The following is a 24,747-nucleotide window of genomic DNA, read 5'->3' as shown; positions in this document are numbered from 1 at the left end:
TTTCAGAAAAAACTTACTACATTTGTCTTCTTAACTTATACCTCAATGGCACAAGTTAACTTTTTCCAAGAAAGTATAACACTCATGCATAAACTCATGCATATAATTTAAGTGTTAGTTTAAGGGTTTCTAATTAAAGAGAATTAAGAAAAAAAAAATGATACAAGTGGGGCGGGTTAAAGGATGGATTCGTTAAAGATGTCTAAATCTAAACTGATCAAAATTAAAATCGTGAACCGATTCAAAAATCAAAAGTCGCACAAACCGAGCCGCATATACATTTTAATACACATTTACATTTTTTTTTTATAAATATGACATAGTATATTAGGCTATTTTTTAAATTTTAATTCTTCTAATACTATATATTAGTTTAAGTTAATACTATATTTTAAAAATCTATTTTGTCACTATTTCATATGTTTGAAAGATAATCAATTATTGTTATTTCGTACTATTAATTTTTAATAAGTCGTATGTTATGTTTTATATCAAACCTATTATTTTATCATATTTTTATAATACTATTATTAATTAAAAAATATTACAATTTGTAATTTTGATATCCAAAAATCAATCCAAATTAAACCACAATAAATTGGACCGAATCGGTTTTTAAAATTAATCATCCAAAATCAAACTGAACCACATATAATATAATATTTGGATCGTATGAATTTTTGCCTCAAAACCAATCCAAACTTCAATTCGAACACCCCTAAGATTCGTGGTGGATATCAATGTCGAGTTTGCTCCATTTATCGTCAATTGGTGTGAGAGAGATAGATACAGATGATAAATTAGTGGAATCTAGTAGTAGAGTGTACTTATTAAAACGAGTCGCACTAATTTATCATTTTCGTCTATTTCTTGTAAATGGACAACAAATTGAGATGTACTTACAATGCATAATTCAAGGTTCAAATAATACTTAAAAATGAGTCCGGGTATGCTCCATTTAGGCTAAGCTCTATTTACTCCATTTAGGGTTTGGATGCAAGACATGTGGCAAAAAAATATGTAACATAAAGATAAAATAGTGATCTTTTATTGTTTATTCTAATAGTAATTAGTAACATCATAACATAAATGTATAAATGACATGTTATGTAAAAGAAACATTGCTATGATTGCGATAAAAGAATATCTTTAAAAACTATATTTTTCTTGAAGTCTCCATCTTCTCCTTCTATTTTCCCTTCTTTAATGAGAACTTTTGTTGAATTTTGAGAAACTCCTCTAGATAAAGTTACATATAATTGACCATGGCTGAAAACATGTCATGGAAGATAGATTCCGACATTGGGAATGGTCTGCCCTTATGACTTATTCATGGTAATGGCAAAACTTAGTCTAACGGGAAACTATTTTCTACTAAGCACAAAGGGAAGTCTTGAACTCGCATTTGTTTTTAATTTAATTATGGGCAAGAATGCTCTTTTTCCAGCATTGCTTCCTATTAGGATTTCCACATCCAACACATTCTTAAATAAACCACAACATAACAAATGTAAATATTTGATATATTCTACAAAAGCATTGGAGTTTCCATATTTCGGTTCATAATACTTTGGTTCATCATATTATGATTCATTATCATGAGTTCCTTGAAAAGTTGATGCATTATTAAGATATGATAGTTAAAATAAATATTTTAGAATATTTATGACACAAAAAAAAGTACCACAATATAATAATAAATAATAGTAATTGTTAAATAGGTGTAAAAATATACTCCCTCCGTCCCAAATTGTATGACGTTTAGGACATTTCACACGTATTAAGAAATATAATTAATTTTGTGTGGGAAAGAGATATTATGAGTTGTTTTACAAAATTGTCCTTAATAAATAATATGAGAAAAATAAATGAATGACTTGGAAGTAGAGAAAGCAATAAATAGTGAAGGATATAATAGGAAAAGTAACATTAATGATTCATTGGTATTGTAATGCGACATACAATTTGAGACAATTTTTTTTTCTTCCAAAGTGACATATAATTTGGAACGGAGGGAGTATAATTTTGTTTTCATCACTAATCAAGTGTTGGGTCATTAATATGTATGGTACTCGATTCTGTTTCGTTGTCATAGGTTCCTTGAAAGTGTGTATTTGAAAAATTTATAGTTGTAAAAATTTGATTGGACACGTTTAGCTGAACGATATCATTAATGCATAATATTCTAAGTGTTGAAGGGTTAGTTTTCTTTATATAATATAGAATAGATATGCCTCTAATAACAAACAATATCATTTTCTTTAATTTTCTCAAAACAAAAAAATCATTTTCCTTAAAAATCATGTGATTATATCATCACCGTGAAAAATTTGATAGAAATTTAATTAAAAAATTGATTAATTTTTTTGATAAATGCATAATAGACTTTGGATTTAAGGTATTGTTGCAATTAGAGAAGAGAGAGAGAGAGAGGAAGAGGAAGGGTTGCTTATACTTATTTGCTTCCCATAGAAGCTTCTCTGTATGCAATTTTCAACACAATAAAAAAATTTGGGGATAGAAGAAGAAAAAAGAATAATAAAAAAAAAAAAAAAAGGGTATATAGAGAGTGATTCGTAAGAAAGAAAAGATCATCGTTTGGTCTGGTTTGGTTTCGTGACAACGTTATTGTTCTGTTCTGTTCCGAAATTCATCATCATCATCATCGTTCACACGTAATCTTCTCTAACTATCTTCTCCAAGATTTTCGCCTTATCTTTTTCCCCTTAATCTATTTTTAATCATAACTGTTCTATTCTGTTCCTCAATTTCGTTGTAAATTATTCGAATCTCACTTTCCGGGTCGGGTTTTCAGATTTTCCTCTCTTTTTTTGGGCATTTTCGGTTTCTTCATTATTTGCTTTTTTTCTGACTTGGGTTTGCTTTTTACTAGGGTTTTTCAGAAGATCTTAGGTTAAAGTTCGTGTTTTTTCCACGAATTTCTCTTCTGGGTTTTCTGAAATTTTGAGCTTCAATTCAGAATATTTATTGATCACAAATTTCGTTGCACAAGTTTTTTTCTTTCTGGGTTCTGGTTTCACTAATCTGAGAATTTGTTAGGTTCTTAATAGAAGAAAAAAAATTATATTGTTTTAGGGTTAAGAAAAAAAGATCAGGCTTGATTGGTTTGGTGGGGTTGTGTTTCACTTTCAACTATAGGTCATAGTTTGATTTGTGGAACCCTTTATTTGGTCTTAATTGATTGATTTCCTTTTCTGGTGGAAGAAAATTGAGGTCTTGTCGTGTTATAAGGAATTTAAGTATTTGGTGGTGTTGATAAGATGAGTTCCAGCATCACCGGAAGTTCGGTCAATGGGAGCCAGCTCCTTGTTCATATTGCTGAGAATGGACATTCCTTTGAGTTGGAATGTGATGAGAATGCGCTCGTTGAGGCTGTTATGCGGTCTATTGAATCTGTTACCGGGATCAATTTTAATGATCAGCTTGTTCTTTGTTCGGATTTGAAACTTGAGCCGCAGAGGCCATTGTCTGCATACAAGCTTCCATCTGATGAGAAAGAAGTGTTCATTTTCAATAAAGCTAGGCTTCAAAGTAATGCGCATCCTCCACCACCAGAGCAAGTTGATGTTCCTGAAAATTTGGAGCCTCCATCGCCTTCGTCCTCCCATGATCCACACCCTCTTGATGATGCTTTGGATCCTGCTTTAAAGGCTTTACCTTCTTATGAGAGGCAATTTAGGCACCATTATCATCGGGGGCATGCAATTTATACTGGTACCTCGATGAAATATGAGCATTGTGAGAGGCTTTTGAGAGAACAGATGGTTCAAGAAAGAGCAGTGGAAGTTGCAAGGTGTAATTTGGATCAGTATTATCGAATTATTAACCAAAACTATGGGGATTTCATGAAACGTTATATGCAACAACACAGAATGCACTCTGATCTTTTGGCAAATTTTGGAAAGGATGTTGAGAAACTAAGATCCATCAAACTTCACCCTGCTTTGCAAACTGTGAATCATAAATGCTTACTGGATTTGGTGAAGGAAGAAAACTTGAGAAAGTCGGTGGAGAATTGCACCAGCTCCCACAAGCAGTTTGAGAATAAAATGTCACAATTTAAGCAAAGTTTTGGGGAAGTAAAGCATCGTGTCGAGGACTTGTTGACCAGTGGGCCTTTCTTGGCCACCAAGAATTTGGAGCAAGCAATTAAAGAACATCACAGATATATAAATGAACAAAAAAGTATCATGCAATCTCTGAGGTTAGTTTTCTCTTATTTTCAGTGTTTATTATGTGCTCTTTAATGCTTGGTTAGGAAGCATCTAATGTTAATGTATCAACTTGACCTTGATGTGGCATCCGGTTTTGTAACTTCGTTACTTGTTTCGTGAATTTAATATTCAAATTTTGGTTTGTAGCTTATATGTTGTGTTAGTGCCTACAAATATTGAACCATCTCTGCAAAGTTTTTGATCCGTTCCATGACAAATATGAAGCTTTTACAGTTGAGACTTTCATTTTCTAGTTTTTAGGACTGATGGTTATCAATGCAGCAGAGAAGTAATAAAATATGAATGTCATTTGATTCCAGATGTCACTTTCTGTAATCTGTACCCATATTGATTACATTCAATTCACACTTATACTTCTCTGTTTTATTCTTCTTTTGAACCATTTCTGCAAAGTTTTTGATCCGTTCAATTACGAATACAAAGCTTTTACAGCTGAGACTTTCATTTTCTAGTTTTTAGGACTGATAGTTTCACAATACAGCAGAGAAGTAATAAAATATGAATGTCATTTGATTCTGGATGTCACTTTCTGTAATCTGTACTCATATTGATTACATAATTCAATTCGCTCTTGTAATTCTCTGTTTTTATTCTTTATTTGAACCATTTCTGCAAAGTTTTTGATCCGTTCAATTACGAATACAAAGCTTTTACAGCTGAGACTTTCATTTTCTAGTTTTTAGGACTGATAGTTTCACAATACAGCAGAGAAGTAATAAAATATGAATGTCATTTGATTCTGGATGTCACTTTCTGTAATCTGTACTCATATTGATTACATAATTCAATTCGCTCTTGTAATTCTCTGTTTTTATTCTTTATTTTGTCTTTTGGATACTGTCACTATATCAAATGTTATCAGCACAACTTATAAATTACATTTCTTTGGGGATTTTTGCAGCAAAGATGTTAACACTGTAAAGAAACTGGTGGATGATTGTCTGTCTTCCCAATTGTCATCCTCGCTTCGTCCTCATGATGCAGTTTCAGCCTTGGGTCCTATGTATGATGTTCACGACAAAAATCACTTGCCTAAAATGCAGGCTTGTGATCGTGCTATTTCGAAGCTACTTGAGTTTTGCAAAGAAAAGAAGAACGAAATGAACTTTTTTGTGCATGATTACATGCAAAGAATAACTTACGTTTCTTACCTCATCAAAGATCAGAAACTACAGTTCCCTGTATTTAAAGAGGCGATGGTTCGACAGGATGGTTTATTTGGGGATTTAAAATTGTTCCACAGTATTGGTCCTTCGTACCGAGCTTGCCTTGCAGAAATAGTGAGAAGAAAGGCTTCTATGAAGCTGTACATGGGCATGGCTGGCCAATTGGCTGAAAGGCTTGCTACAAAACGGGAGCTTGAGGTCTCAAGACGGGACGACTTTATGAGAGTGCATGGTTCATGCATTCCCAGGGATGTGTTATCATCTATGGGGTTGTTTGATTCTCCTAACCAATGTGATGTCAACATAGCTCCATTTGATGATGGTTTGCTTAATATTGACATATCTGATGTGGATCGTTATGCTCCTGAGTATATAGCAGGGGCAACTTACAGGCTGGAGAAGCATGGTAGCTATAAAAGTGCATCTGGTTCAATTAGTGATAGCTCTCACTTGGCTGAGGCTGTAGATATTTCAGGTAACTCATTTCAGAAATATGATTCTGAGGACCTCCTTGATGACAGCGTGTTGGTAGAAATTGCTGGAACCTGCAAGATGGAGGTTGAGAATGCAAAACTGAAAGCTGAGCTTGCTGCTAGAATAGCTTTAATATGCTCTCTATGCCCTCAGATAGAGTACGAGTCATTGGACGATGAAAAGGTGGGGAATATACTGAAGAATGCCACAGATAAGACAGCAGAAGCCTTGCATTTGAAAGATGAATATATCAAACATGTTCAGTCCATGCTCAAGATGAAGCAGATGCAATGTGGGTCATACGAGAAACGTATTCAAGAATTGGAGCAGAAATTGTCTGATCAGTATGTGCAGGGGCAGAAGATGTCCAGTGTAAATGATGCTGCCGACTTTCCTCTTCTTGCTGGTAGCGGGAAGACAGATAATTGCAAGTCAGAATACGTGAGTGGTGAAGCCAATATGCCTTCGATATCTACTACCGAGCCCATGGATGAAGTTTCATGTATTTCAAGTTCCTTTGATGCAAAACTTGGTTTGTTCACAGAACGTGCTGGTAAATCTTTAGATGGTGTGGATGAAAACATGTTGGATTCATCTGGAATGCAGAACCCACATCTCGATTCATCTATGATGGAACCTCACCGTGAAGAAATGCAAAGCAGTGATAAAGATAAAAAAGATAAGATTACCGGACAATTGGGTTTGTCACTAACAAACAGTTCCACTGCTGAGAGCATGCCTTTGTCACATGATCTTGTACCTTGTGGCTCATTGGTTTGTCCAGACTTGGGTTCCAAAGTAAATGATGACAAGTTGTTGGAACTACAAAGTGCACTTGCAGATAAGTCAAATCAATTGAATGAAACTGATACAAAGCTTAAAGCTGTTATGGAGGAGGTTGCGGTGCTCAAAAGGGAGTTGGAAGCAAGTCGGAAGCTACTTGATGAATCTCAGGTAACAATATGTGAAATTGAACAAGATACATATCATTTGGGTTGCAAAATTTGATTTTATAAAAAATTTTCTCAGAAAGGGCTCATTTTTTTCTGTTTACTATTTTAATGTTATTTTCCAATCTGTCACTGTTTTCCATCTTTTTTATTACACAAACTAGCATTCTACTGGCAATTCATCTGAAAAACTGTTCATTCTGCGCTTGCTATTTATATCTTAATGTACTTTTCCTCTTTTATATAGATGAACTGCGCTCACTTGGAGAATTGTTTGCACGAGGCGAGAGAGGAAGCTCAAACACAAAAAAGTTCTGCCGACAGGAGGGCCTCAGAGTATAGTTTATTGCGTGCATCTGTTATTAAGATGCGGAGCTTTTTTGAAAGACTCAAGACTTGTGTTTATGCTCCTGGTGGTGTTCCTGATTTTGCAGATTCATTGCGCAATTTGGCACAATCTTTGGCCAAGTAATTTACTAACATTATTATTACTTACATCATGAGGGAATCTGCAGGCAATTTTTTTTTTTAAAATTACATCCTCTGTCCCCCGGTCGCTTCCTTTCTCCATTAGAAAAGAAAACTGTTTTGTTGTGGTAGTCTGGTAGCAATGAAAGTATACCTTCCTCACTCATACGGTTGAAGTAAAAACACACATTTTAGTAGTTGAGATATTCATTTTACTTTTTTTTTGTTTCCATGGGTCCCCTTCACTAGAGGAATTCCTATTCAAGGTCCGGGTTACCTCTCCCAACTAGGATTTGAACTTTGGTTAGCCAAGTTGTGGGAGTCTTGCCCCTTCCGCTAGATCCAACCCCCCTCAGTCATTCTAGTTCTTTTAATACTCTAATTATATCGCATGAATTGTGAGGTCATCAATAAGTGCATTGACTTTCAGATACTTGATCGGTCCGAGAAAGTTCAAATTTTACTTTAAAGAGAGGGGTTGTTTCGTCTAAGTGATGCCTAAAAAGTTCCTTGCTTGTTCGTTATCAATTATTTATGATTGTGGCAAGAGTTCTCTATTTTCAGTTAAAAAAGCTCCTTGTTGTTTGTTAAAAATCACAGTATTAGACAGCTGTGCTTTCCAGTGATATCATTAATTAATTTATTTATTCTAACTATTTTTGTATTTTCAGTTCTGCTAATGACAGAGATGATGATGATATTGTCGAGTTCCGAAGATGTATTCGAGTGTTGGCCGATAAAGTCGGCTTCTTATCTACGCACCGCGAAGAATTCCATGATAAATACACCAGAATGGATGCAGCTAACGAACAGCTCCGCAAAGAATTGGAGGAGAAGACAGATCAGGTCAAAACTTACTACAATAAGCTTCAACTTGAGAAGCAGGTAATTTACTGTCCTTATGTTGGTGATGGTTTTGTGCTTGTTTCTAAACAACACATGGCAATAAATTACATCTCTGTTTGGGCTTTGGGTACTATGAGGTGCCTAAGTCCCACATCAAATAATATGCAATGCTCAGTGGAGTACTTCAGTGACTTTGTTCTTCTCCCTTAACAGCTAGATTTTAAGGGAGGGTTTCCCAAGCAATGTTGTTATATAGCAGCTATAGTGGTGCTAAAACTTAGCGGAATTTAACTAACTGCTATTGTTTTGCAATAATGCAAAGTATTGTCTAATAGCGGCCATAGCAGACAACATTGCTATAGCACCGTAGCGTGACGACATTTGAACAAATAATTGTTTTCTGTGATTTGCAATTGACAACTCTGTTTGCAAGTGCTGGGGTGCTTATCAATCCTCTCCTTTTAGATATCTTTTCTTGATAGAAAGAAGGGGTTTGGTTACAGCTGCATGATGCGAGTTGCACCTGTTACATATTCTGGACTGAGATACTGACTCAGCTTATGATTTTGTTGCATTACAGGCGAACAAAGAGAAAATTTCTTTTGGTTGTCTGGAAGTTCATGAGATTGCTGCCTTTGTGCTGACTCCATCTGGACATTATGAGGCAATTACAAAGAAAAGCTCTAACTACTACTATTTATCTGCTGAATCTGTGGCACTATTTACAGACCATCTTCCAAGCAGACCTAACTTTATTGTTGGACAAATTGTGCATATTGAACACCAAATTGTGAAGTCACTGCCGGAGCACGGCAGGGCAACAACCCCTGACAAAGGGACTACTGACTGGTTGACCTTGAATTCAGGATCAACTCCAAATCCATATGGTCTACCTGTTGGATGTGAATATTTTGTAGTGACAGTAGCCATGTTACCTGATACCGCCATTCGTTCATCCTCTCCTACTTCCTGATCCTGCTTCTTCATCATGGCAGCAGCAGATTAGACGTGATGGAAGAATTTAATTGTACATAAACAACAAAATTCAAAGTCCAAATGCTCATTATGAGTTATGAACTAGTTAATCATTTGTACAGCTCTCTTTCAGTCCCATTTGTATATATTTCTTCCTTTTTATGGTATTGTATAAATTGTGAATATTATTTACAACTTTTTTTTTATTTGGACTTTTGGTGTTCATCTCTTTTATAGTTCTCTTGGTTTAATGAAATTAGAATCTGCTGTCACAGTTTAGAGGTTTGAGCGGGTTTAGAGAAGATCTGTATTCTATAGAGATGTAATAGTGTTGGTAAATCGAGGATTTAATGGCACAAAAGTGATATTATGCAACGGATCGTAAGGTATCAATCTCCACCCATATAGTCAGCATCTCCTTTTTCCTTCTAAATAAAAAATTTGAGAAGATGAAATTAGTATTTCTTAAAATAACACCCCGATACAATTGAATTAACATGTCAAGAATATAACATTCATTTCTGTACATTCATTTAAAAGAAAAATGGACATAACAAACTACTCCATCCATTCCACAATATAATTTATTTTAACCAAAAATATTGTCATGTCATTTTATATTATCAAAGAAATTTTAATTTTTGTTCTTTATATAAATATATTGGTTGAACAAGTGACCAACTCATGTGGTTAACGAGCTCTCCCTGGAAAGAAGAAACAATTCTTAATTAAGCACAAGAAATCTACTATTCTTAACAAAGCAATGCGAGTATCTACATCCAAGTATCAAATGCTTTACTAAGTAAACCATAATTTACATGGATAGTAAAAAGCAATAAAAAAAAAATAAATCAAGAATAAAGAGCTAAAGTACCCACAATTTTTTTTACACCGGCTGCACAAAAATTCTTAATCAAATCCTAGTGCTTCCCATGATAAAAATTGAACTATACCTACTTGGATTTTCTGAAATTCAAACATGGGATTAATCTTCTGACATGTTAAACAAGAGTTTGAAAGAGATGCAACTCGAGGAAGATTAAAGATCAAATCTCCAAATCAGTCCTTCCTGAACCAGCAATCCATCAGCCACTTAATTTTAAAAGCGACGCTTCATACTTTCGTTGATAAATTTTCAAACATTAATGAGCAAGCAAAGATGAAATGTTCAAACGAAAAATGTGCATTAAAATTTAAGCATGAAGTACAATTGAATACCCCTTAAAGTTCCAAGTTCTTATAGTACCTGAATAAAGGAAAGGTGCTTCGCATGACACAGTAATAGCTGTGCTCAATCATAAATGACGGTGACAGGGATGGATGAGAATATTTCCATGTTTTGAAAACGAGACGTTGTTGATCATTTTCCATTGAAATGAGGTGAATCCAACATTATCTCTGGTTGTTGTTGGCTTAAGAACTTAAGACGTTTGCTACTACACTGGATGAGCTGTTCAAAATGCTTGATTAAATGTCCTTGTTCACACTGCAAAAACTACTGCCTACAAGATACAAAATCAGAAGATGGAGTTCCCAAACAAGATAGAACACGACATAAACGTACAAATATTAGAAGTATGTCGGTTTTCATTCACCTAGAAACTTGATAATCAAAATAAGCAATCTAATTAATGATACAACCAGCAACAGCGAAGAATTTTTGGTACAACAATTAGATTGATTTGAACAAATATAGCCCTATAAAACTATAAATTAAAAGATCAAAGCTCTTCTATGAATCCAATCTGATAGCTATTCAGTTTTAATGTTATTGATGAGTCTGAAATTAAACATGCAATTAACGAACCTTAAAAAGACTAAACTCAACTAGTTAGCAACAAATAGTTTGTTTACTTTTGCAAAAAGCATTTTGAAGATCTCTAACTCAACCGAATACCTATAAAGTACGGACACCTCTAGGACTAGGCGTGTCACGGTGTCCGACACTCCTATGACACCCGTACGACACGTGTCGAACCGATGTCCTAAATAATTGTTTTTTGTCTTTACTTCGACACTCCTACAATCGGTGTCCAACACCTATACAACACTCATACGAGCCGTGTCAGACAACTCACACAAATATCTAAAACAATTTTTTCTCTCTCTTGCTTCCACACGCCATGGAGACAAGAGTTGATTATATCATTTTTAGTTATTTTTTTTATTTTTTTTTATATTAGATGAATAAATAAAGGTCAAATACTATGATATCTTGTCGTAGAACTTTTTCTAATTAAATAAATTGCTCAAGTTAAATGTTTGTATATGTATTTTAATTTTCATTTTAAACCGTCTTTAAATAAATTAACATATATGTAGCGGTGTCGGTGTCCTATAATTTTTACATTAGCGATGTCGACGTGTCCGTGTCAGTGTTGTGTCAGGTGTCCGTGTTGGAGTCCATGCTTCATAGCCGAATACGCAAATAATCAAATGACACACAACCAATTAAACATAAATTTGAGTAAAACTTTCAAAGTATCTTTCAATTATAGGATAACTCTTAGATGATTAAGCTTGTCACCACATTCAAAATATAAATTTCCCAAAACACAAAATCACATGCAGAATCTTGAATGAACCTTCCGTGAACCGATTTTTAAAACTGTAGCTGGTAAATTTGAAGCTTTGAAACCTTACTTCTTCTTCGTCCGGCAATGATGTGGATTATCCCACCGGTGATTTTTGATTTCCTTCCCCCACTTTGGATTCAACAAAGTGGGGAAGGCGACGAGGGGTAATCAATATCATTACCTGATGAAGAAGAAGAAGGCAGAGTGAAGCTATTTATCCAAACAGGTAAGTGACATTGGGAGTTGAAGGTAAAAGGCTTCTTCACCATGACCATGCAATGCAGTTGACAAGCTTCCATTTTGAGTGTAATTGAAAATCAGATAAAATGTCATGTCAGCATAACTCAGTTGGTAGAACAATGCATTATCATATGTAGGGGCCGGGTTCGAATCCCGAACATCCCACTTATTCAGCTTATAAGGTGAATTCTAGCCACTAGGCTACCTGACAAAAAAAAATAAAATTAGATAAAATAAAACTCATTTTCAATGTAGTAGCCCATTAAAGAAAGTGCAAGTTTATAGATAAAAAAAAATCTAAAATAATCAACACTCACAAAAACTTGAATCTACGGTGGAAATTATTTTATCACTTTGTTAAGATTATCGATGAGCTTTCATAATAGTAATGGCACAGACAGAGTATGCATCAGCACCACCTTGAGAAAATAGTAATAATAACATGTTAATTTACAAGTAAAAAAAAAACAAGATATTAAGAAGCAGTTACACCGTTGCTTTTTTGGTGTTTGTATTCATTGGCAACCATTAGACAGTTAAGGCGAAAACCAAAAGAAAAATGATAAAAATACTCGTCAAAATAGATATTGCACCATTAAATTACAATAACATCAATTGCATAAAACTTAAATAAAAATAATATATTAGTGTAATAATGATCACTAATGGGTTTTACTTCGAAAAAAGATTAAATTCCTCCTCCTCCCAGGGTAAAGTTGGACAGGGTATTGAGAGTTCAACAAGAGTAACCTCACTATTTTGAGGTATATTGGCCTTCAATTTTGCTATAGCAATAGCACGAGACATCCCGCCAATAGCATCAACCAAACCGAGAGATGTTGCGTCCTTACCAGTCCAAACCTTCCCCCTCCCCTGTGGAACCTCTTCCATTTTGTCTATTGTCATTGATTTGGAAAAGTATCTATTATTTGGACTAAAAGAACCAACTAAGGTAATATTTTCTGCAACAATAGCTCCTGCTCCCGTTGCTAAGTACTAAGTAGTATCCTGCACTTGTTGCCACATCAGATATTGAAGCAATGATGGGTTTTTCGGCAGCAAGACGTTTCATTTCTCTCCACATATAATTAGATGCCCTAAATTTACCTCCTGAACTGTCAATTCGGACAATAACAACCTTGAATTCTGTTGATGCTCTGACCCTATATATATTCTCAACAAACTCCGTTGTACTAGTGATAGACCCTGCGTCTCGAATGATGGCTATTAGTTCTTTAGCCCTTGATATTAATCCAACAGTCGATTTACTAACGCGAGAGTATTCTTTGAAAGAAACAAAAGGCAGTGATTTCACCCCAAGCCTTTCCTTCAAGTTGGTGATAACATCATCCTTATATAGTAAGTCCGTTATGAAACCCTCTTCTTTGAGTTCTTCTACTTCATAGACACCTTCAGTTACCAAGTTTACCAAGTTTTCGACATTTTCTCTTTTCTTTCCGGTGGAAGAAGATACTACATCTAGCCAATTTGAGTAAATATTATCCATTAATGCAGTTATTGTATCGTGGCTAAAGTCAAAGTTGTAATAAACACCCTTAATAAAACTAAATTTGTCAACAGTGGGTCCATACAAATGAACCTCAACTAAAGGATGGGCAAATATTTCTTTACATGCACTAGCGACGTAATACTCTTTTACTCCAATTTCAGGGACATAAGCAAAGATAAGTTTTCCTGATTTTCTGAAATTTAAGATTTGCCTTCGAATTTCATCTAGTTTACCCCAACCAGTGTTCAAATTTTGGATATTGAGATATACAACATAAATACGAGGATCATACATGGCTTTCAACAAATTATCGCAAATTTGAAGAACACTGCCGTTTTTAACACACTCAGAGGGGAGTGCTAGTAGAGTCTTAAGTTTAACCAGATGCTTCTTCAATCAAGCCTGAGTGTGGAATGGAATCAAAATCTCCGGTTGGATAATCAACATCCTTGACGGAAGAAGAGGAAAAGTTTCCTTCCAAATTGAATGGTTTGTGAATCGGAGCAGAAGATATCAAGCGATCAATAATAGAAGATGATGGTGGCGGTGATATTGCACTTGTGAAGTAGAATTTGAGGGGTTTATGAGTGGTAGCAGATGATATACAGCGATCGGCCATGAGAGATGAACGTGGTGACATTTTTCTGTAAATGTTACGGAAGCAGCAGGAAGTCATGATTGTCATATATAAAGTGGCGAACGATGCTCCATATATACAGGTTTATCTTTTTTTATTCTGAAATCACCCTTTACTTTTTTCAGAATGTCAAGCTCTAAAGTTGCCATAGTGTTAGCTCTTTCTTTACATTCAAATTGTCTGCAGATTAGAGAATTTGTTGCGGATCATTTGGCTTTAAGAGGTATTGAAGTCCATATTATCACTACGGCAGCTGATTGTTTTTGGAGTGCATCAAATGATGAAGACATTTCTTAACTCAAATCAATTTGAAAATTGGAAATAATTTATTTTCTTTGACAGATGGATCGATTGATGAATTTTTGGCCATAAGAATTGTGTACACTCTACCTTATATATATGGATTAGTGGTTTGAAAAATTAGGAGGGATAATGTTTTATTATCTAAATTGTATATAGTTCACTGTCCAAATTTTTTGCCAGGAATTCAATTATACATAAACAATAAAATTCAAAGTCCAAATGCTCATTATGAGTTATGAACTAGTTAATCATTTGTACAGCTCTCTTTCAGTCCCATTTGTATATATTTCTTCCTTTTTATGGTATTGTATAAATTGTGAATATTATTTACAACTTTTTTTTTATTTGGACTTTTGGTGTTCATCTCTTTTATAGTTCTCTTGGTTTAGTGAAATTAGAATCTGCTGTCACAGTTTAGAGGTTTGAGCGGGTTTAGAGAAGATCTGTATTCTAGAATGTGCATGTTCTCTGAAAGATCAATTAGCGTCTTTTTTTCCTTCTAAATTTTTTTAGAAGATGAAATTAGTATTTTTTGAATAACACCAATAACTGTTAAAACGGCACGGATAGATTTGAACTCACACTAACTTATTTTATATCAATGAAATTTTATTTTTTGTTCTTTATATAAAAAAGTTCGGTTCAAAAAGTGATCAACTCATACCATAGTTTGATTTTTGGATAAAATAATTCTTTATTATACTTTACCTATAAAACCTGGATACTAGATACGATACGACACCGATAAAAAAAATCAAGGATTATTTAGTATATTTTTTTAGTTTATGAACTAAATTAAAGAGAAAATAATACTTTAGAAACAAAATTGATGATTTATTATAAAAATCTCTAAGTCAAATCGAGGCATCGTTTAAGAAATAAACCATTGAACACAAGAAAAGTACCATCCTTAACAAAGCAATATGAGTATTTACATCCAAGTATCCAATGTTCTACTAAGTAAACCATAATTTACACAGATAGCAAAAAAGCAATAAAAATAAAAAGCAAGAATAGAGAGCTAAAGTACCTACAATTTTTTTACACGGGCTGCACCAACATTCTTAATTAAATCCTAATGCTTCCCAAGTTCCCATGATAAAAATCGAACTATACGTACTTTGGATATTCTGAAATGTCAAACATTTGATTAATCTTGTGACATGTTAAACAAGAACTTTGGAAGAGATGCAATTCGAGGAAGATTAAAAAGCAAATCTCCAAATGAGTCCTTCCTGAACATGCCTGATTCCAGATTGTCATCATACACATCTCTCCATTCCTCTTCAGCAGCCTGCATATCTATTTGGATTCCATTGCCTTGCATTGACTCAAGATCATGACTAAGTTGAATATGTTTTCCATCATTAGGTGATGATTACATACTAATAGAGTTGATTACATTTAATCCCAACAAAAAGAGTCTAGCTACTCATTGTCATGGTAACCTTACAAGGAGAAAAGAAGAGATGGAATGGAAGCAAGCCATGATGTCTCAATGATCTTGTGAATCCCTTCAATCCTTGTGCCCCTTGCTCCTTAATGGTCTCTCAGTGTTTCCCCTGTTTTCTCTCTTCCTAAAGTGGCATATGATATGATGAATCGCCTTCTGAAATGAGTGAAGTTAGCTCGCGCCTTTTATACCATGCTTGTTCTGATTGAACTCGCCATGGCAAGTAATATGCTCGCCTCGCGAGTTGAGCTTTCTTTCCCAATGGGTTTCTGCCACGTCAGCTTTGAAGGATTAGGCCGCCTTAACTCGCCTCGCGAGTAATTTTTCTCATCATGGCAAGTTAGCTCGCCTTCAACTTGCCATGGCGAGTAAATAGGTCTTCCTGCCTCTACTCGCTTTTCAGCACTCGCCGTTGCAAGTTGGAGGCGAGTGAATTGATGCTTCTGCCTTTTTGTACTTTTTCTTGTTTTTCTTCTTTGTTTAGTGTCTTGAGGTCAATTCCTACACAAAAGGGTATAGTAAGATATATAAAGCGTAATAGGGCAATTGTCCATCTTTTTCTCAGCTTTTCCCTAAATAACTTGTAAGACAAGTAACAAAAGTGCCTTAATTGTAACATGGAATTAACTACTTTCTGGCACTTATCAGCGTGCTATCTAAGGTACTGGCAGAAGGATCACCTGGCTCAATCCTAAACGATGGTGACAGGGATGAATGAGCAGATCCCATGTTTTGAAAATGAGATGTTGATCCTTCGCCATTGACTTGATGCAAATTACAATCTTTTAGATTGTCTGGGTTCTCAGAAGCAGCGGATCGTGTATCAAAATGAGGAGAATCCAACATTATATCTGGCTGTTCGCTTAAGAACTTAAGATGTTCGCTATACTGGACGAGCTGTTCAAAATGCTTGATTAAATATCCTTGTTCAAATTTCAAAAAATGCCACCTAGCTACAAATTACAAGATCAGAAGATGGAATAGGACATAAACATAAAAACATTAAAAGTGTGCATGCATTCATTCACCTAGAAACTTGATAATCAAAATAAGCAAGCTAAATTAATGATACAGCCAGCAGCAGGGAAGAATATTTGGTACAACAATTAGATTGATTTGAACAGATATAGCCCTATTAAACTATAAATAAAAAGATCAAAGCTCTTCTGTGAATCCAATCTGATAGACTAAACTCAACTATTTAGCAACAAATAGTTTGTTTGCTTTTGCGCTAGGGGTATCTCCAAACCACTGTATTGCAAAAAGTATTTTGAAGATCTCTAACTCAACCGTATAGGCAAATACACAAATAATCACACGACACACAACCAATTAAGCATAAATTTGAGTAAAATTTTCCTAGTATCTTTCAATTTTATGAGGAACTGTTAGATAATCAAGCTTGTCACCACATTCAAACTATTATCAATTAAATCCACCATCTTGTTGACTTGAAATCAGGGCAGAGTCGACAAATTTATGGAAATGAATGTCATTACTAAAATCAAATCATGCTAATTTCTTTGAAAACAAATTTTCACCCGGTTTTTCCTAGGAAGAGCAAAGCAGATAGAAACCAGTATCACTTTCGAAATACGTTTCTCTATGCTAAACATGAGCCAAACAAGATGGACTAGGACATAAACATACAATACCATGACAATGCAAAGTAAAAAAAAAAACAAGTTTAACCAAATATATTTTAATACAATAATTAGGAAACACTTATGGGCAAAAAGGAGTAATCTAAAGCCCACAAGTACTATAAACAACAAGGTGTATTGCTCTTATATCAGAGCATTCTCTGAATGTCCCATTTGGAAATCAGGTTCTAATATTTTATAAAGGTGTTAAATATCGGTTCTCCTACTTAGTTTATGACAAACCAACAAAACCATTTGTACTTTTAAAAGAATATGCATGTACATGTTGAGCACACATCCACATATCAGTAGACAACTGTAAAAAGAATATACATGTACATGTTGGCCTAAAGAAAAGAGGTTGTCTTGCAACCTGCAATACACAAAATATCATCGATAAATCATTGTACACCGGACAATTAGCCATGCATAATTGCACGTGTGTTTTACATGTCGAAGAACCATGGAAGTAGCTATAAGAGAGGCAAAAAAATAGAGGAATAAATTACCACTAAAGACAGTGAGCTAGGTCCATCATTAGGACAATTTGCTTTTAGTTGAGTGATATCCGACCATTGAATTTCTATTTTACTTTTCAGCTCACCCACAAGAACTTCCCAAACAATCTTCTTTTTGGCAAAGCAAAACTTTGCCACCAAGTCACCTTCATATTTTGGTTCGTACTGCAATAAAGACAACATTGACATAAGTTAAATTCATTGAAAATTATAACTTTCCAAAACACAATCACATGCAGAATCTTGAATGAACCTTCCATGAACCGATTTTCAAACGTGTAGCTGGGAAATTTGAAGCCTGCAGCTTTTCAACAGAAGCCTGACTCTTCTTTTTCACTTCAGAGTTTAAATTACCAGTATTTGCATTAACCGGATTCCTTTGAAAAAGCTCTGTTTCTATCAAATCTAAAAACGAAGGGCTCTTCGTGAGACTTAAATTGAGAGGGCTAGGTTCATCAAGTATATTACTTAGTAAAGATACATGGTCACTCCGCTGCTAAACGATTCGCAAAAAAACACGAACAATAAGAAAAGAAGTCACATAAACAAAAGTGAAGATTAATAAAAATAAATTCTACTCATACATATCAAAACCAAATTTCACAACTTTAGAATCAATTTTGACTCCTCAAAGAACCAAATATGCACCGAACATATTCAAGAAAAATTAAAATAGTAAAGCAAGAGTTAACAATAAGAATAGAAACGATATTTGTTTTGAGAGATGACAAACTTTGCAACGCTTGTTGGGAGGACCATGTTCCGCTACAGAATTGACGTCCAGATTTTCAGTGGTGATGGTAAAAAGAACTCAAAGGAGATATAAAAAATAATAGAATGTAAACCCTAGCAGAAAAGAAAAGAGATGTTATGAGGAGAGGTAGCTAGGGTGCATATATAGTGAACAGGTTACAGGTACACGTAAGAAATTAGTCCAATGGATATTTAAGAAAGGAAAGTCATTAATGGTGTTTCCATAATTATTTGTATTGATGTGTTGGATGAGTCATGAGTGTTGGCATAGAATTAATATCCAAATTTCTGGAATATGCTTCTGTGAAATTCTTGATTTGTACTATGATGATTATACAGCTTTTTCTATTTAGACTTTCCTTTTCTAGCTCTGCTGAATTCATTAGATTTTTTTCTTTCAAAAAATAAACTATTCCATTCAAGTATTTCACTTGGAGACTTGCTATTCACGCAAAAGTGTCTTGCTCTTCCTTTCCCTTATAATCTTGTTGACTTGCTGTTTTGTTCATAAACAGAGCATTTTGTGAAGATGAAGAAGAAAATACAAAAATGAAAGACATGCAAGCTGAGAAATAAGAGAAGTTTAATAGAATTTTTTTATTGTTTGGATGAATAGAAATATAGAAGAAGGAAATATTACGAAAATTCTCACTAGTTTGGATAAATAAATAAATAAATAAAAGGGTGCAAAGAAATTAATAAAAATGTCGAAAGATGGTGGAATGAGTTTTTTTTTTTTTTTTTGTGAATGATAAAAACGACTAAAAAAGTCTATGATTTTCTACTTTCATAATCGTTAATTCATGTTTATTTTTATCGTATTTTGTTATAATTTTTTTTGGAATATATCACAACCAAATAAAAATTTGACTTATATTATTTCTATTGTAGTGGAGTTGTTTCTATTATAACGAGAATCAAATAGTATTATATAAATGATAAAATTGTAAGAGTTTATAATGACTTTGTCATTTCGTCTATCTATCAAAAAAAAAATTGCAATTTGAATAGTTTAAATAAAGGGTATAATTGAAATATAAAAAACTAACCTAAAATCATGCATCCCCTTTGTATATAGGTATAAATATATGTCCAATAAATGCATGTTAGTTGGCAGCTCTATAGACATTGTAAACATGGGCTTGACTTTGAACCTCGTATTTCTCCCCACACATCATAGTGTAGAAGTCTATACCTAGATTACTTCAAAAAAAAAAAAAAAAAACTCAATGACACAATAAATTGCAATCAAATATTAAGGTTCAAAGAGTACTTATAAATATATCTACAGATCACCCATCAAAGAGTTTCTCACGTTGACAATGAAATTCAAATTCACGATCTTACGATTGAGTCAACTTCTTACCAACTAAGACAACTTTCATTGACAATACAATACATTTCATAAAAGTTGCAAGCATGAGTTAAAAAAACGGTAACCCCAATATATATTGTGTTATAAATAAATAAAAAAAGTAAACTCTCATCTTCATTTCCGAAAATAACATTCACAGTCTCACACATTCAAACTAGTCTCAAACGTTAAATGAGCGTTGACTCTAAAGATGTGTTATCTTCTTCTTCTTTTTTTTGCCACGTCAGGTGCTTAGGTGAGACTTCTATATTGGCTAGATCCAAAATGTATGTGTTAGTAATCATGGAATCCAAAGGATAAAGATCAGCAAGCATAAGAGTACTGATGAGGGAGATACTCATAGAAACTCATTATAAAATGAATTGATTGATTAAAAGATCATGAATGAGTACAATAGTGTTCCTATATATAGAGATTAGTTTGAGTAACTAACTCTAACTAACTTCTAACCAAGCTACTAACTCTAGTTGACTATACCACTTTTCAACAATTTTTAATACAAAATTTATGAGTTTTCTATAAGTTTAAAATAGAAAACTTGTACATTTTGTTTAAATACATAACTATTTAATAAATAATTATTGATTCCCTCAAAAAAAAATTAAAATTATTGATTTTCAGTAAAACATTGTTAATCTTAGTTGTTTTAACATGTCCAATATTACAAATCTTAGACAAATCCTATTTATATATTAGTCTTTTTAACTAAACTAGTACCCGCAAACACTAGTTTTAATAATGTGTTGGTAGTTCATATGGGCATAATAAACAAAAAAACAATTACGGACACTCTCAAAATTTCCACAAATGATGAGTTGTTAGGGCTTGCAACAATCGCAACCGCCGAACTTGGGTCTCGTCTCAATGGAGTCAAGTGCCTATATACCTGATGATATTTCCTTCTCCATTTTATCAAAACTGCCTCTTAAATCTTTTAAACGATTTGAATGCGTTCGTAGATCATGGTCTCTCTTGTTTCAAACCCAACAGTTCATCCGTACGTTCTTATTTAATTCTCACCGCTTTTCTTATTACAACGGATCTTCTTTACTTCTAAGGGATTTTGAATTCGGTAAAAACGATTTCTATTCCATTTTTGGTGAAAGGTTTCAAAATAAAGTTAAATTAGATTTCCCAAATCCATTTGCAAACCATTGTGATTTTGTTATTCTTGGTTTTGGTAGTGTTAATGGCATAATTTGTCTCCATGAGGATGATTATTATGGCAAAACTGTATTGTGGAATCCATCTACCAACACAATCAAGCTCATTCCTCCCACTCCAAATGAGTTTATTGAGTCGTCTATCTCAAACTCAAATGTTGAGGATTTTGTTAGGATAATAGATACATATTATAATCATGGATTTGGTTACGACGAACTTATAAATGACTATAAGCTCATTTGTTATGTATGTATTGATGTTGAATACGCTGACCACGGAGTTATGTCTTTAGACTCCTTCTGGGAGATATATAGCTTAAGAACTAACTCATGGAGGATACTTGATGTTGACATGCCTTATTCTTTGTCAATCCCATATAGTGAGGGCTCCAAAGTCTACATGGATGGTGTGTGTCATTGGTTGTGTGAAGTGCATGAAGATAATCTGCATGGACCATGTTTGGTATCATTTTACTTGAGCAATGAGATGTTTTTCATAACACCCATATCCTCAAACTTAGATGATTGTTTTGATGTTCAAGCATTGTGGATAACCTTGGCGGTACTAAATGGGTGCATTGCATTGATCTCATATCATGAAGAGTCCACTAATTTTCACATATCAATTTTGGGTGAATTCGGTGTGATAGAATCGTGGACCAAACTTTTCATTGTTGGACCGTTGTCTTATGTTGAGCATCCTATCGGAGTGGGGACGAAGGGGGAAATATTCTTCGTAAGAAAAGATAAAGAAGTAGCTTTGTTTGATTTGTGTAGCCAAATGATTGAGGAGCTTGGTCATAAAGTGATGTTTCCTCAATGTCATCGGATCATAATTTACAAGGAAAGTATCAGTCCTATTGGAGGAATAAGTTGTTAATTGTTATTCTTGTTTACACAAAGAATTATATGATTGTGGTTATTTGGGGTATTACCTTGTAGACAAAGTGACTCGTCAATTGTGTTTGTCACAATTAATTTTAATTGAACTAAGAAACTACTTGATCTTACTTTAGCATTTTTATTTTGAATGGTTACTCTCATTTTATTTGCAAACTTATGTGGTTTCTATATCAAAAGAATTTAAATTTTTCCTTGTGAGCAACAAATTTCTACATTAACTTTCTTTACATTCTGCCAGTGATATCTCTATTCTTGTAGCTGAATTTCTGTTACTAACAAATGGCTAACTATTTGTGCTTGGCTGAAATCACAAAAACTTGAACTTAATACAAGCCATATATAGCTTTGATGAAATATGATAGTGCGTCCTAGTGAGCTTAGCTCAGTTGGTTGGGACAAAATGCATAATATATGCAAGGTCCGGGGTTCAAACCCCGGACACCACCGAGAAAAAAAAAAATATGATAATGCATGCATCTCCAAAATGCACATCCAATTACACAGTTATTACGGAATGAAATATAAGCAAAAGTGGTATGTGAAAAGTTGATTATGTGATTTAAAATTAAGACCAGATATTTTTTAGGAACCATGTTTGCTTGTATTTCATTTCTGAGGGAGTAGAGTACTTTCCTACTTCTTAATAATACAAATTTCCATGTGTCAATTGGAGCTTTTTTTTATTCCCAAATTATATTATGCCTTAAACATGGTTTAGGTTTTGAGAACGACTGGTTTTATACATTGAGAGGATAGTTTTGACTTTTGATTGATGAACTGGAAGGAATGACACAATCTTGTTCATTGAGAGGATAGTTTGAGTGATGAATTGGGATCAAAGATTTCCCTTTAGTTTGACTAGATTCTGATTCATAGGAGCAATATGTTCTGATCTTTGATTTAATTTTCAGTTTTAATATGCTTAAGGTATAAGTTGTTAGATTTGAAATGTGTGTTTAGATTCTCTGCAGTTACTATAGAATTCAAACTGTTTTTCACTTAAATCCAATGGCTCTGCGGTGGCTGCTTCAAATAATTTTCATTGGGTGATCTTACAATAAACATAGCATAGAATGAACATTATTCTGTTTTTAGTGCAGTACAGATAAATATTTATCTCCATTCTACTTAGTTAAATCCACTCAACCTTGTCATATGAAAATCTAACATGAGATTATTCATTCTCGGTGTGTGACTTACCAGTTGTAAGATGTAAGAAACAACTCATGAGCTTGATTTCTACATGTACATTCAGTAATCGGTGGTAAATGATACACTACTCGCATGATATTTTACTTTCGTTCTGGATAAAAGAATGATAGAAACATTTAAAGTTTGTTGGTTACTTTGAATGAAGTTATTATGGATAAATTGATATTGCTTGTTTTGTTTCCTATTAGAATATGCCTGTATCGTGGAAGTTGTATGATATTGTTTGTTTGAATCAAAGTTTGTTGGTTTCTTTGAAACTTGTTGCGTCTTCGAAACGAAACAAAATAGAGAAAAAGAATTGTAATAAAACATAGAATCTCAATTCATTATGTCCAAAAAGAGTTACAAACTTGAATAAAAAAAGAATATTTTACAATGAAAATACGGTTCAGTATGTATCAATTTTACAATGACCTAATAGTACTACTGTACAGATTTTTTATCAATCTCAAATTCCGCAAAGTAGTGTGTAGTTTTCCCTTTGCCTTTGTGCTGTCAGGTTCTGCAGAGTAGTATTGATGTTTCTTTACATCTATGCTGTCAAATCCTGCAAGTCATACAATGACTTTTGCAGCTCTTATTCCCTCATCCTTTAACTCGTTGATTCTTCCTCTTCACCTTTGATCTTCAAAGCCTTCTTCTTAGACAAACGGATATGTGCCTTTGATTTATTCAAATGCTCAATCATCATGAAACTTCCGTATCCAAAAAGTCAACACAAGCAGCCTCCATTGGCAACATGTTTTAGATTTCACCTTAATGAGATTCTTGCTCTTTCATCTTCCATAGTAGCAAGGCTGTGACGACTCTTCATGTTTATGCTTCTGCTGGTATGTTTTCAGGTGCCTTGGCTTTCATTTGTTGATAAAGAAGATTGGTTTAGATAGGCTTTTCTTTGCCATGACCAAAGCAAGGATGAATCACGAAACCAGCTAAAGTAACTGCCATAGGAAGACCAACTTTGAGGATTATTGCCTTTAAAAGCCAATGATTTGATGTTGTGCTTTCCAACCTGCAGAGAGCACAAATTACAACAATTTGAGGAGAAATAGACAATTTTCACTGAAGTTACGAATGACAACAATTTGAGCACAATAAAGTATTTGATTGTTTTTTTCCCACAATCTTGGCTCAGATTGTTAGCTTTTGTAACACCAAAAAAAATATCTTTTACCCCAAATATACATTAGATGCAGCATCCATGTTATGCAAATTTGTGTCTTTAGAATTTGTAAATACCCAAGTAAAATAATATGCATCCATCATTAAGCTAACTTTTTTCTTTATGCAAAAGGAAAAATATTTGATCAGTAAAGAAGCACTAGT

General features: G+C 33.9%; 4 protein-coding genes across 5 annotated transcripts; 2 read left to right on the top strand and 2 right to left on the bottom strand.

Moving 5' to 3' along the window:
- The first annotated feature begins 2,414 nt into the window (after positions 1-2,414).
- On the top strand, positions 2,415-9,347 carry LOC11428392 (autophagy-related protein 11). Of its 2 annotated transcripts, XM_024782810.2 has the most exons (6): positions 2,415-2,675; positions 2,894-4,225; positions 5,158-6,850; positions 7,094-7,314; positions 7,986-8,199; positions 8,741-9,347. In XM_024782810.2, exons 2-6 carry the CDS (start codon positions 3,282-3,284, stop codon positions 9,131-9,133), a joined length of 3,465 nt encoding a protein of 1,154 aa, XP_024638578.1. In that variant the 5' UTR covers positions 2,415-2,675; positions 2,894-3,281; the 3' UTR covers positions 9,134-9,347. The 2 variants fall into 2 exon arrangements, with proteins under 2 accessions (XP_024638578.1, XP_003610270.1); XM_003610222.4 differs by having other exon boundaries at positions 2,415-4,225.
- Positions 9,348-12,617: 3,270 nt separating this feature from the next.
- On the bottom strand, positions 12,618-14,101 carry LOC11431083 (serine protease SPPA, chloroplastic-like). Its single transcript, XM_024780843.2, is given in 3 exon segments — positions 12,618-12,953; positions 12,955-13,820; positions 13,864-14,101. Coding segments are annotated over 3 exon segments (1,434 nt in total). The 3' UTR covers positions 12,618-12,623.
- A 1,450-nt stretch (positions 14,102-15,551) lies between these two features.
- Positions 15,552-19,943, bottom strand: LOC11445590 (uncharacterized). Its single transcript, XM_024780842.1, has 6 exons — positions 19,923-19,943; positions 18,269-18,508; positions 18,007-18,180; positions 17,837-17,870; positions 16,520-16,807; positions 15,552-15,721 (listed from the first exon to the last, which is right to left on the bottom strand). The coding sequence occupies exons 1-6, from the start codon at positions 19,941-19,943 to the stop codon at positions 15,552-15,554; spliced, it is 927 nt and encodes a 308-aa protein (XP_024636610.1).
- A 1,064-nt stretch (positions 19,944-21,007) lies between these two features.
- LOC11445839 (F-box/kelch-repeat protein At3g06240) lies at positions 21,008-22,186 on the top strand. The gene has a single exon (XM_003610218.1). It carries the CDS (start codon positions 21,008-21,010, stop codon positions 22,184-22,186), a length of 1,179 nt encoding a protein of 392 aa, XP_003610266.1.
- Positions 22,187-24,747: the final 2,561 nt, after the last annotated feature.

This window comes from Medicago truncatula, chromosome 4, assembly GCF_003473485.1.
Source record: "Medicago truncatula cultivar Jemalong A17 chromosome 4, MtrunA17r5.0-ANR, whole genome shotgun sequence".
In the NCBI taxonomy this organism is placed as follows: Eukaryota; Viridiplantae; Streptophyta; class Magnoliopsida; order Fabales; family Fabaceae; genus Medicago; species Medicago truncatula.
The sequence above is the reverse complement of the archived record's forward strand: the minus strand, read 5'-3'. Positions and strand labels throughout refer to the sequence as shown.

Excerpts from the sequence above, each read along its gene's own strand:
- LOC11428392 (XM_024782810.2), top strand. The coding sequence starts at position 3,282 with ATGAGTTCCAGCATCACCGGAAGTTCGGTCAATGGGAGCCAGCTCCTT. Across the intron at positions 4,226-5,157 it reads AGTATCATGCAATCTCTGAG|CAAAGATGTTAACACTGTAA; the intron begins GTTAGTTTTCTC and ends GGATTTTTGCAG. Across the intron at positions 6,851-7,093 it reads AGCTACTTGATGAATCTCAG|ATGAACTGCGCTCACTTGGA; the intron begins GTAACAATATGT and ends TCTTTTATATAG.
- LOC11445590 (XM_024780842.1), bottom strand. The coding sequence starts at position 19,943 with ATGTGTGGGGAGAAATACGAG. Across the intron at positions 18,509-19,922 it reads TGTGTGGGGAGAAATACGAG|CGGAGTGACCATGTATCTTT; the intron begins GTTCAAAGTCAA and ends ATCGTTTAGCAG. Across the intron at positions 18,181-18,268 it reads TGAAAATCGGTTCATGGAAG|TACGAACCAAAATATGAAGG; the intron begins GTTCATTCAAGA and ends TCTTTATTGCAG.
- LOC11445839 (XM_003610218.1), top strand. The coding sequence starts at position 21,008 with ATGGAGTCAAGTGCCTATATACCTGATGATATTTCCTTCTCCATTTTA.